Source organism: Borostomias antarcticus (assembly GCF_949987555.1).
Source record: "Borostomias antarcticus genome assembly, chromosome: 15".
Classification (NCBI taxonomy): domain Eukaryota; kingdom Metazoa; phylum Chordata; class Actinopteri; order Stomiiformes; family Stomiidae; genus Borostomias; species Borostomias antarcticus.
Window position 1 is genome coordinate 5,005,988 of NC_140248.1, and position 11,962 is coordinate 5,017,949.

Consider the following 11,962-nt stretch of genomic DNA (forward strand, 5'->3'; position numbering starts at 1 on the left):
GATGATTTTTAATTTTGTATATATTTTTTCTCTCTCTCCCTCTTTCTCTCCCTCTCTCCCTCCCTTTCTCTCTCCCTCTCTCCATATCTCTGTCTCTCCCTTTCTCTCTCCCTCTCTCCATCTCTCTCTCCCCCTCTCTCACTCTCTATCCATCTCCCTCGCTCTCTGTTTCTCTCTCCCTCTCCCTGTCTCTCTGTCTGTCTCTCTCTCAATATCTCCCTCTCATCTCTCTCCAACTCTCTTTCCCTCTCTCTCACCCTCTCTCTCTCTCTCCATCTCTTTCCCTCTCTCTCTTATCTCTCTCCACCTCTCTCTCTTTCCTTCTCTCTCTCTTCTCTCTTTCTCCCCCTCTGTCTCTCAATCTCTCTCTCTCCAGCTCTTTGTCCATCTCTCTCTTTCACTCTCTGTCTCTCTCTCTCTTTCTCTCTCTCCATCTCTCCATCTGTCTCTCTCCATATCTCTCTCTCTACATTTCTCTCCATTTCTCTCTCTGTCCATCTCTCTCTCTCTCTCTCTCTCTCTCCATCTCTCTCTCCATCTCTCCCCATCTGTCTCTCTCTCTCCATCTCTCTCTCTCTCTCCATTTCTCTCTCTGTCTCCATCTGTCTATCTCCATCTCTCTCTCTCTCCATCTCTCTCCATCTGTCTCTCCAACTCTCTCTCTCCATCTCTCTCTCTTCATCCGTCTCTCTCTCTCCATCTCTCTCTCCATCTCTCTCTCTATCTCCCTCTCTCTCTCTCTCTCTCCATCCCTCTCTCTCTCTCTCCATCTCTCTCTCTCTCTCTCCATCTCTCCCACTCTCTCCATCTCTCTCTATCTCTCCATCTCTCTCTCTCTCCATCTCTCTCCATCTGTCTCTCTCCATCTGTCTCTCCATCTCTCTCTCTCTCCATCTCTCTCTTTCTCTCTCTCTCCATCTCTCCATCTGTCTCTCCATATCTCTCTCTCTCCATCTCTCCATCTGTCTCTCTCCATATCTCTCTCTCTCCATTTCTCTCCATTTCTCTCTCTCTCCATCTCTCTCTCCATCTCTCTCTCTCTCCATCTCTCTCTCCATCTCTCCCCATCTGTCTCTCTCCATCTCTCTCTCTGTCTCTCCATCTGTCTCTCTCCATCTGTCTCTCCATCTCTCTCTCTCTCTCTTTCTCTCTCTCTTTCCATCTCTCTCTCTCTCTCTCTCTCTCTCTCTCTGTCTCTCCCGCTGTCTCTCTCCATCTGTCTCTCCATCTCTCTCTTTCTCTCTCTCTTTCCATCTCTCCATCTGTCTCTCTCTCTCTGAGAGCTGGTGGTGGGTGAGTGAGTTGAGAGCTGGTCGGTGTGTTTGGAGCTTTTTTTCCTTTCCTTTTCCAGCTTGTTCTTTTCTTTTTGGTACATGCTCTATGGTTTAGTCTTGGTTTCTGTAAGGAAATAGTTAATACAGGGTTTGCAGTGAGTGTTGATTACCGGCCAGCGTGTGCTGGTCTGGTTGTGTGGCATGGAGTTTGCCAAACTCAGTCGGCAAAATGGGGTTAGGATTTCTACTCCTTTCCCCTGTTCGGTGGAGGAGTGTTGTCTGGAAGTGGGGAAGGTTGTTGGATACGATAGTATTAAATCCGCGGCTCGGATGAACGGTGCTTGTGTGATTTTTGTTGATGAGGTTGACAAAGCACACGGACTGATTGCGAGTGGAGTTGTGATCAATGATACTTTGGTGTCAATTCTGCCCCTGTCTACACCCGCCAAGAGGGTAACTATATCCAATGTTCCACCCTTTATTAGCGATGAGTTATTGGTGAGAGAACTATCGAGACATGGAAAAATAGTCTCCCCGATAAGAATGCTCCCGTCGGGTATTAAAACGCCGTTCTTGCAACACGTTGTTTCTTATAGGCGACAAGTGAGCATGATTCTCAGTGTTTTGGGTGTGGTAGGGAGGGTCGTGTAGTGTTTTGGGTGTGGTAGGGAGGGTCATGTAGTGTTTTGGGTGCGGTAGGGAGGGTCATGTAGTGTTTTGGGTGTGGTAGGGAGGGTCATGTAGTGTTTTGGGTGCGGTAGGGAGGGTCATGTAGTGTTTTGGGTGTGGTAGGGAGGGTCATGTAGTGTTTTGGGTGTGGTAGGGAGGGTCATGTAGTGTTTTGGGTGCGGTGGGGAGGGTCATGTAGTGTTTTGGGTGTGGTAGGGAGGGTCATGTAGTGTTTTGGGTGCGGTAGGGAGGGTCATGTAGTGTTTTGGGTGTGGTAGGGAGGGTCATGTAGTGTTTTGGGTGCGGTAGGGAGGGTCATGTAGTGTTTTGGGTGTGGTAGGGAGGGTCATGTAGTGTTTTGGGTGTGGTAGGGAGGGTCAGGTAGTGTTTTGGGTGTGGTAGGGAGGGTCATGTAGTGTTTTGGGTGCGGTAGGGAGGGTCATGTAGTGTTTTGGGTGTGGTAGGGAGGGTCATGTAGTGTTTTGGGTGCGGTAGGGAGGGTCATGTAGTGTTTTGGGTGTGGTAGGGAGGGTCATGTAGTGTTTTGGGTGTGGTAGGGAGGGTCATGTAGTGTTTTGGGTGTGGTAGGGAGGGTCATGTAGTGTTTTGGGTGTGGTGGGGAGGGTCATGTAGTGTTTTGGGTGTGGTAGGGAGGGTCAGGTAGTGTTTTGGGTGTGGTAGGGAGGGTCATGTAGTGTTTTGGGTGTGGTAGGGAGGGTCATGTAGTGTTTTGGGTGTGGTAGGGAGGGTCATGTAGTGTTTTGGGTGTGGTAGGGGGGGTCATGTAGTGTTTTGGGTGTGGTAGGGGGGGTCATGTAGTGTTTTGGGTGCGGTAGGGGGGGTCATGTAGTGTTTTGGGTGCGGTAGGGAGGGTCATGTAGTGTTTTGGGTGTGGTGGGGAGGGTCATGTAGTGTTTTGGGTGTGGTAGGGAGGGTCATGTAGTGTTTTGGGTGTGGTAGGGAGGGTCATGTAGTGTTTTGGGTGTGGTAGGGAGGGTCATGTAGTGTTTTGGGTGCGGTAGGGAGGGTCATGTAGTGTTTTGGGTGTGGTAGGGAGGGTCATGTAGTGTTTTGGGTGTGGTAGGGAGGGTCATGTAGTGTTTTGGGTGTGGTAGGGAGGGTCATGTAGTGTTTTGGGTGTGGTAGGGAGGGTCATGTAGTGTTTTGGGTGTGGTAGGGAGGGTCATGTAGTGTTTTGGGTGTGGTAGGGAGGGTCATGTAGTGTTTTGGGTGCGGTAGGGAGGGTCATGTAGTGTTTTGGGTGTGGTAGGGAGGGTCATGTAGTGTTTTGGGTGTGGTGGGGAGGGTCATGTAGTGTTTTGGGTGTGGTAGGGAGGGTCATGTAGTGTTTTGGGTGTGGTAGGGAGGGTCATGTAGTGTTTTGGGTGCGGTAGGGAGGGTCATGTCGTGTTTTGGGTGTGGTAGGGAGGGTCATGTAGTGTTTTGGGTGCGGTAGGGAGGGTCATGTAGTGTTTTGGGTGCGGTAGGGAGGGTCATGTAGTGTTTTGGGTGTGGTAGGGAGGGTCATGTAGTGTTTTGGGTGTGGTAGGGGGGGTCATGTAGTGTTTTGGGTGCGGTGGGGAGGGTCAGGTTGTGTTTTGGGTGTGGTAGGGAGGGTCATGTAGTGGTTTGGGTGTGGTAGGGAGGGTCAGGTTGTGTTTTGGGTGTGGTAGGGAGGGTCATGTAGTGTTTTGGGTGTGGTGGGGAGGGTCAGGTAGTGTTTTGGGTGTGGTAGGGAGGGTCATGTAGTGTTTTGGGTGTGGTAGGGAGGGTCATGTAGTGTTTTGGGTGTGGTAGGGAGGGTCATGTAGTGTTTTGGGTGTGGTAGGGAGGGTCATGTAGTGTTTTGGGTGTGGTAGGGAGGGTCATGTAGTGTTTTGGGTGCGGTGGGGAGGGTCATGTAGTGTTTTGGGTGTGGTAGGGAGGGTCATGTAGTGTTTTGGGTGTGGTAGGGAGGGTCATGTAGTGTTTTGGGTGTGGTAGGGAGGGTCATGTAGTGTTTTGGGTGCGGTGGGGAGGGTCATGTAGTGTTTTGGGTGTGGTAGGGAGGGTCATGTAGTGTTTTGGGTGGGGTGGGGAGGGTCATGTAGTGTTTTGGGTGTGGTAGGGAGGGTCGTGTAGTGTTTTGGGTGCGGTGGGGAGGGTCATGTAGTGTTTTGGGTGTGGTAGGGAGGGTCGTGTAGTGTTTTGGGTGCGGTGGGGAGGGTCATGTAGTGTTTTGGGTGTGGTAGGGAGGGTCGTGTAGTGTTTTGGGTGTGGTAGGGAGGGTCATGTAGTGTTTTGGGTGTGGTAGGGAGGGTCATGTAGTGTTTTGGGTGTGGTAGGGAGGGTCATGTAGTGTTTTGGGTGTGGTAGGGAGGGTCATGTAGTGTTTTGGGTGTGGTAGGGAGGGTCATGTAGTGTTTTGGGTGTGGTGGGGAGGGTCATGTAGTGTTTTGGGTGTGGTAGGGAGGGTCATGTAGTGTTTTGGGTGGGGTGGGGAGGGTCATGTAGTGTTTTGGGTGTGGTAGGGAGGGTCATGTAGTGTTTTGGGTGTGGTGGGGAGGGTCATGTAGTGTTTTGGGTGCGGGGGGGAGGGTCATGTAGTGTTTTGGGTGTGGTAGGGAGGGTCATGTAGTGTTTTGGGTGTGGTAGGGAGGGTCATGTAGTGTTTTGGGTGTGGTGGGGAGGGTCATGTAGTGTTTTGGGTGTGGTAGGGAGGGTCATGTAGTGTTTTGGGTGTGGTAGGGAGGGTCATGTAGTGTTTTGGGTGTGGTGGGGAGGGTCATGTAGTGTTTTGGGTGTGGTGGGGAGGGTCATGTAGTGTTTTGGGTGTGGTAGGGAGGGTCATGTAGTGTTTTGGGTGTGGTAGGGAGGGTCATGTAGTGTTTTGGGTGTGGTAGGGAGGGTCATGTAGTGTTTTGGGTGTGGTAGGGAGGGTCATGTAGTGTTTTGGGTGCGGTGGGGAGGGTCATGTAGTGGTTTGGGTGTGGTAGGGAGGGTCATGTATTGTTTTGGGTGTGGTAGGGAGGGTCATGTAGTGTTTTGGGTGCGGTAGGGAGGGTCATGTAGTGTTTTGGGTGTGGTAGGGAGGGTCATGTAGTGTTTTGGGTGTGGTAGGGAGGGTTCAGAGAGGCTGGCCATGTTTAGAAGGTTAAAGGATGCACTAACACAAGCTGATCAGAGGGACTATCTCATGATAGGGGGGGACTGGAATTGTACAGTGGATTTCACCTTAGATAGAACAACTGAGGAGCCTCATCTGCAGTCATCCAGGTTTCTATCTAATATACTGGTACAGCTGGATGTAACGGTACTTGGAGGATGAAACATCCTTTGGCGAGGCAGTATACCTGGGTTAGGGTTGTGGATGGTCGAATGTCTGCAGCTAGGTTAGATAGAATATACATATCCTGTTTTTTTAGGAATAAGTTGTTGAGGAGTTTTATTTATCCTATGGGTTTAACGGATCACCATTTAGCTGTTGCGGATATATGCCTTGTTCCCAGTGTGAAAGCAAATTCGTACTGGCATTTCAATATCAAACTTTTACAGGACAGAACTTTTACAGGACAGAACTTTCACTGAGCGGCGTGACCTGGAGCAGCGAGCGGGACCCTGGCTGTTTGAGGAGACCCTTTTTGGGTCTGACCTCGTTACAGCGGGGACTCTCGCTTCCCCTAGTCTGCGTTCCCGGCTGGGGGAGGCAGGCTGTATCAAACTGGGACATCTTTTGAGGAGGCCTGTTGATCAGCTGGGGGAGACCACGGCGGTTCGGTCGGTACGCCTGCTGGGGAAAGTGGTGGCGGAGGTCATCTCGTCCCTGCCTGAGGAGTTTGCAGCGTATGTGCGGAGTGGTCTTTGTCTGGCACAGTGGCAGGATGGACATGACTGGGCCTTCCCTTCACTCTCAGTCTCTCCTGGGGTTGGGGAGTGGGAGGAGGAGAGAGGTGGGAGGAGAGAGGTGGGAGGAGGAGAGAGGGATGTTTTTGACGTTCCGGACCCCTGAGCTGGGAAGATTTCAAGCAGTCAGCAAGAAGGCTGTCTACCTCGCCTGTGTGAAAGTCGCACACTTGAGGGCTTTGGCCACGATGAGGGACTCGAGGTGGGCAGATTTTTTTGGTCGGGACTTTTCCCCGAAAGGCTGCTGGTGGTCCCTGTACAAGCCACCCACTGATAAGAGAACGGGGGATCTCCAGTGGAGGGTTTTGCATGGGGCTATAGCTACTAACAGGTATCTGGCGCACATGGATCCTGGTACGGGGGAGGGCTGTCCGTTCTGTGGGCAGGGGGAGCGGGTGGAGCATCTATTTGTGACCTGTGTTAGGCTTGGGGGGCTTTTTGACCTTCTTCGGGGTTGGTGTCAGGGGCTGGGAGTGACTTTTTCATTTGAGGGTTTTATTTCGGGTCCGCGGTACCCTGTGCAGAGGAAGGGGGTTCATGTACTGCTGAATATGGTTTTTGGCGTGGCGAAGCTGTCCATCTGGAAGACGAGGAGGAATTGCATTGTGGGTGGGGGGTCAGTTGATCCGGTGGCGATGTGCAAGGGGTTGATGACCGCCTGCCTGAGAGTGGAGTTTGATTTCTATCAGATGACCAATGACCTGGTGACGTTTATGAGTGTTGGGGGGTTGGGGGAGCCTTATGCTATGTGCGGGATGGAGCGTTAGTGTTTAATTTTTGAGTGTGTACGGATTTTTGTTGGTATTGACGTTTGTGGTTGTGGTTATTGTCTGTTTTTAGTGAGAATTATTAATAAAGGGTTTTTAAAATTCTCCATCTCTCCCCATCTGTCTCTCCATCTCTCTCTCTCTCTCCCTCTCTCTCTCTCTCTCTCCCCATCTCTGTCTCTCTCTCTCTCCATCTCTCTCTCTCTCTCTCTCTCTCTCTCTCCATCTCTCTCCATCTCTCTCTCTCTCTCTCTATCTCTCCCCATCTCTCTCTCTCTCTCTCTCTCCATCTCTCTCTCTCTCTCTCCATCTCTCTCTCTCTCTCTCTCTCTCTCTCTCTCTCTCTCTCCAGTCCCTCCCTATGTGTCTCTCCTCCAGAAGAGCCCCTCCTCTCCAGTGACCTGCCATGCTACAGGCTTCTACCCCAGAGGAGTCATGGTGTTCTGGAGGAGAGATGGAGAGGAGGTGTACGAGGACGTGGACTATAGAGAGGTTCTCCCCAACCAGGACGGAACCTTCCAGACCCGTGTTCTCCTGACAGTGAAGCCTGAGGACGTGGACAGCGGGAGGTGGGAGTGTGTGGTTCAGGTCTCAGGGATCCAGGAGGACTTTGTCACCAAGCTGGAGCGCTCTGTGGTGAAGACCAACTGGCCTGACCCAGGTAACCCAGGTAAGACTGACAGAAGGAAAGACCCAGGAAAGAGAGAATGACCATAGAATGAGAGAGAGAATCACAATAGGATGTCCTCTTTAAACACAGATTATATATACATTCATAGTATTATTATTATTATTATTGTTGTTGTTGTTGTTATGATTATTATTTTATTATTATTATTACTATTATTATTCTTACATATCCTCTGGTCCTTGTTTATCAGTGTTCTATCCTGCTCATCTTTCAGAGGAGACCACATTCCCACACACATACACTCAAGACGTTCCACATACTATAGAACCATTTGGCGCCATGACAGAACCCTCCCAAAAGTGTTCTACCTGACATGACAGGGTTCTGCTACAAGTGACAGCATTGTTCTGTGTGGAAGTGTTTTAGTCTGCGGTGTCTTTTCCCAGAGTGGCCATCTGGTCTCCTACTGAAGTGACCAGAGAAGAGTGTGAGAGTTGATGATGAAACTGTAACATCACCAGCATGGGAGACTCCCAGATACAGGCTGAATGTTCTGTGTTGGTTGTTACAGGTTCCTCTGGCCTCATCATTGGAGGGGTGGTGGTTCTTCTCCTGGTCATGGGCATCATCTCTGGAGTGGTCATTTGGAGGAAGATGACTGCTCAGGAAGGTGAGAGAGGAGAAGCAGCTCTGGATATCTGACCCTGATGCTCTAAGCACCACTGTGCATTTCCAGTATGGATAGTGGATTACTATGTGCACTCAGTAGTGGAGATGATCAATGTTTTACTAATCATATGTATCACTTTAATAATGCTGAGTCATCTGTGTTTCAGGCTTCACTCCAGCTAACAGTGAGTATTGTGATGAAAATATGACTCATACATACACTACACATATACATGTTCACATACAGTATATCTGTGTTCACATGTTATTCTCCTACATGTCCATCTCACCACACTATCCTGTGAGGCTGTACTGTCCTTCCTGTTGTTCAACATGTGTCATGTGTGTTTTGGTATCCATGGTGTCTGATAACCCTTTTCCACCAAAGGAGCTCTGGTTCGTGAACCGGTTCTGTTCGAAATTCCTGAAACCGTGGTTCTGTCTCCCTCCTCCAATAACATCGCACGTACGTACACACACAAACACGCACGCACGCACGCACGCAGTCAACTAACTCAACAATCAGATTCATATGCAGCGCAGCACAAAGACAAATTTACCCAAAACAGCTGATGATGATGTCAATAGATGACTAATAAAACATCTGTGTCTCTGATGATGTCAATAGATGACTAATAAAACAGCTGTGTCTCTGATGATGTCAATAGATGACTAATAAAACATCTGTGTCTCTGATGATGTCAACAGATGACTAACACACACACACACACACACACACACACACACACACAGTGACATATTCAGTATAGTAAACAGCATTGGAGAAACTGTATAGGTTATGGTGGTAGGTGTGAGCGTTTTGGGAGCAAGCCAGTAGGTGACAGGTGGCTGATTGAATGATGATGGAGAGTGGAGATGATGTTCCAGATAACTCTTTATTGAGTGTGGTTCTAAACCAGAAGACGCACACAGAAGTGTTGTTTGCCAGCAGTGGAGGGGAGAATGAGTGAAGTGTACAGAAATGGGTTGCTAATTATAACAGGTGTGTGTATAACAGGGTTTCTTCCAGGGGTGAATGTGTAGGTGTGGCTTCCTTTTCTTGGCAGCAGATTCAACAGTCAGTATAGGGAAATAACATAGGACAGAAAAAATTAAATATATATAGTGGGGCCGCTTCCAGCGGTTGGGGAGTTCTTTACAAGCATAGTGAACTGTATGACATGGTGTCTGATAACGCTTCTCCACCAAAGGAACTCTGGTTCGGTTCGAAATTCCTGAAACCTTGGTTCTGTCTCACTCCTCCAATAACATCGCACATACGTACACACACACACACACACACGCACACACACACACACACACACAGTGACATATTCAGCATAGTAAACAGCATAGTGAACTGTATGACCTGCTAGTCCTAATTTGTCCTAAATGTAAAATCACCATCAACATGAGTTCAGTGTTTACACTGTTATTTACCTTGATGTTCTGTGTGTGTGTGTGTGTGTGTGTGTGTGTGTGTGTGTGTGTGTGTGTGTGTGTGTGTGTGTGTGTGTCCTCACAGAAGAGCAGCAGAGTCTAGCGGGGGAAGAGGAGACAGTCAATTAACTCAACAATCAGATTCATATGCAGCGCAGCACAAAGACAAATTTATCCAAAACAGCTGATGATGATGTCAATAGATGACTAATAAAACAGCTGTGTCTCTGATGATGTCAATAGATGACTAATAAAACAGCTGTGTCTCTGATGATGTCAATAGATGACTAATAAAACAGCTGTGTCTCTGATGATGTCAATAGATGACTAATAAAACAGCTGTGTCTCTGATGATGTCAATAGATGACTAATAAAACAGTTGTGTCTCTGATGATGTCAATAGATGACTATTAAAACAGTTGTGTCTCTGATGATGTCCGATAGATCATTAATGAGGCCTTCATGGCTGACATAATTTGATAGAAATTATATTTCAATTTGATCTGAGGATTTGTAGTTTGCAAACACAAGTGACACAAGCAAATATGCCATTTCTTTCTTTCAAATATATAGAAAAATACATTTATTTTCCTGGTTTATCAAGTATGTTTTCTCTCTGTGTTTCTGCACTGCTTCCTGCTGTCATACTGTAAATATGATAATTAGTAGGGTGTGTCTTCTCAGATGAGGTCACCTGACTGTCCTATCAGGAGCGGGGTGATGATGTCACGGTCATGTTTAGACCACAGCCCAGTCTGTCCGTCCAGATGAACACATTCCTCTGTGTTGATCCGTCTCTCAACACTGGCAGCAGAATCCTACAGTTTGACCATAGAGATTACGTTGATACTGTCTATCTGGGCTTGGTTTAATACGAAGCTCTGATTGGCTACAGAAGCGTGTATTCATTCTGCAGAACCACTCTCCCTCCAAGCTGGGGTTAGGGTTGGGCTGACCACCCCCTCTCTGGTGCCTGTCTGCTCCTCAGAGGACACTGATGCTCTGCTACATCTCTGTGAAGCTCAGTGATGCTCTGCTACATCTCTGTGAAGCTCAGTGATGCTCTGCTACATCTCTGTAAAGCTCAGTGATGCTCTGCTACATCTCTGTGAAGCTCAGTGATGCTCTGCTACATCTCTGTGAAGCTCAGTGATGCTCTGCTACATCTCTGTGTAGCTCAGTGATGCTCTGCTACATCTCTGTGAAGCTCAGTGATGCTCTGCTACATCTCTGTAAAGCTCAGTGATGCTCTGCTACATCTCTGTGAAGCTCAGTGATGCTCTGCTACATCTCTGTAAAGCTCAGTGATGCTCTGCTACATCTCTGTGAAGCCGTTACCCGTCACAAACTACCGTCACTATTCACCTGTTTAGTAACTTTAACATGTTGGGAGAGCTTGTCTTGTTGCTTGTGTGATCTCTTTCTGCTTATTTCTTTAATTTTTTATATGTTGTGAAAAGATCTTACGTTTTCAATTGTGTGTGAACATTTTCAGTTCTCAAAATAATCAAATCAGAGTAATCAAAAAATATTTTATTTTCTGTTCAATTAGAAATAGATTTCCTATTTCCCCTCATCAACAACATCCTGTTAAAGGTTTATTCTGTTATTCTGTATTCTCTTAGAAATAAAATGGGTTTGATAAGTCAACTTGAGTGTTTATTTTGTGTTTCTTATTGTGTTGATGAGGAGCTCGGGGAGTTTCAGCCAATTAACAGACAGTTGGGCTCTCCCACCTCCCAAAGGATGAATGAAGGACTCCTCCACTTCCCAAACTCCAGGGGAACCCCTGACTACAGAGAGGACAAGAGTTGTGTCTTTACTTCACAGCCCAGACAAGGTTCTAGAGCAGTGGAGGAGACAGGGTAGACAGACAAGAATATGGTATAGGATATACTGTACAGGATAGACAGTAATATTTCTCAATGTAGACAGTGGTATTCTACTGTTGGTCAGGGACTGGTATTCTACTGTTGGTCAGGGTAGACAGTGGTATTCTACTGTTGGTCAGGGACTGGTATTCTACTGTTGGTCAGGGTAGACAGTGGTATTCTACTGTTGGTCAGGTAGACAGTGGTATTCTACTGTTGGTCAGGGTAGACGGTGGTATTCTACTGTTGGTCAGGGACTGGTATTCTACTGTTGGTCATGGTAGACAGTGGTATTCTACTGTTGGTCAGGGTAGACAGTGGTATTCTACTGTTGGTCAGGGTAGACAGTGGTATTCTACTGTTGGTCAGGGTAGACGGTGGTATTCTACTGTTGGTCAGGGTAGACGGTGGTATTCTACTGTTGGTCAGGGTAGACGGTGGTATTCTACTGTTGGTCAGGTAGACAGTGGTATTCTACTGTTGGTCAGGGTAGACGGTGGTATTCTACTGTTGGTCAGGGACTGGTATTCTACTGTTGGTCATGGTAGACAGTGGTATTCTACTGTTGGTCAGGGTAGACAGTGGTATTCTACTGTTGGTCAGGGTAGACAGTGGTATTCTACTGTTGGTCAGGGTAGACAGTGGTATTCTACTGTTGGTCAGGGTAGACGGTGGTATTCTACTGTTGGTCAGGGTAGACGGTGGTATTCTACTGTTGGTCAGGGTAGACGGTGGTATTCTACTGTTGGTCAGGTAGAC

At 48.0% G+C, this 11,962-nt stretch overlaps 1 protein-coding gene across 2 annotated transcripts in view; it reads left to right on the forward strand.

Moving 5' to 3' along the window:
• LOC311318374 (major histocompatibility complex class I-related gene protein-like) overlaps positions 1 to 10,916 on the forward strand; it is a 24,416-nt gene extending 13,500 nt beyond the window's left edge. The window contains exons 4-8 of one of the 2 annotated variants that reach the window (XM_084449690.1): positions 6,945 to 7,262; positions 7,795 to 7,893; positions 8,060 to 8,077; positions 8,281 to 8,358; positions 9,418 to 10,916. In XM_084449690.1, coding sequence (XP_084305816.1) covers positions 6,945 to 7,262; positions 7,795 to 7,893; positions 8,060 to 8,077; positions 8,281 to 8,358; positions 9,418 to 9,461 — 557 coding nt within the window. In that variant the 3' untranslated portion in view covers positions 9,462 to 10,916. The remainder of the gene's footprint in view (positions 1 to 6,944; positions 7,263 to 7,794; positions 7,894 to 8,059; positions 8,078 to 8,280; positions 8,359 to 9,417) is intronic. The other variant, XM_084449691.1, reaches the window with a different exon arrangement.
• The last annotated feature ends 1,046 nt before the right edge of the window (positions 10,917 to 11,962 follow it).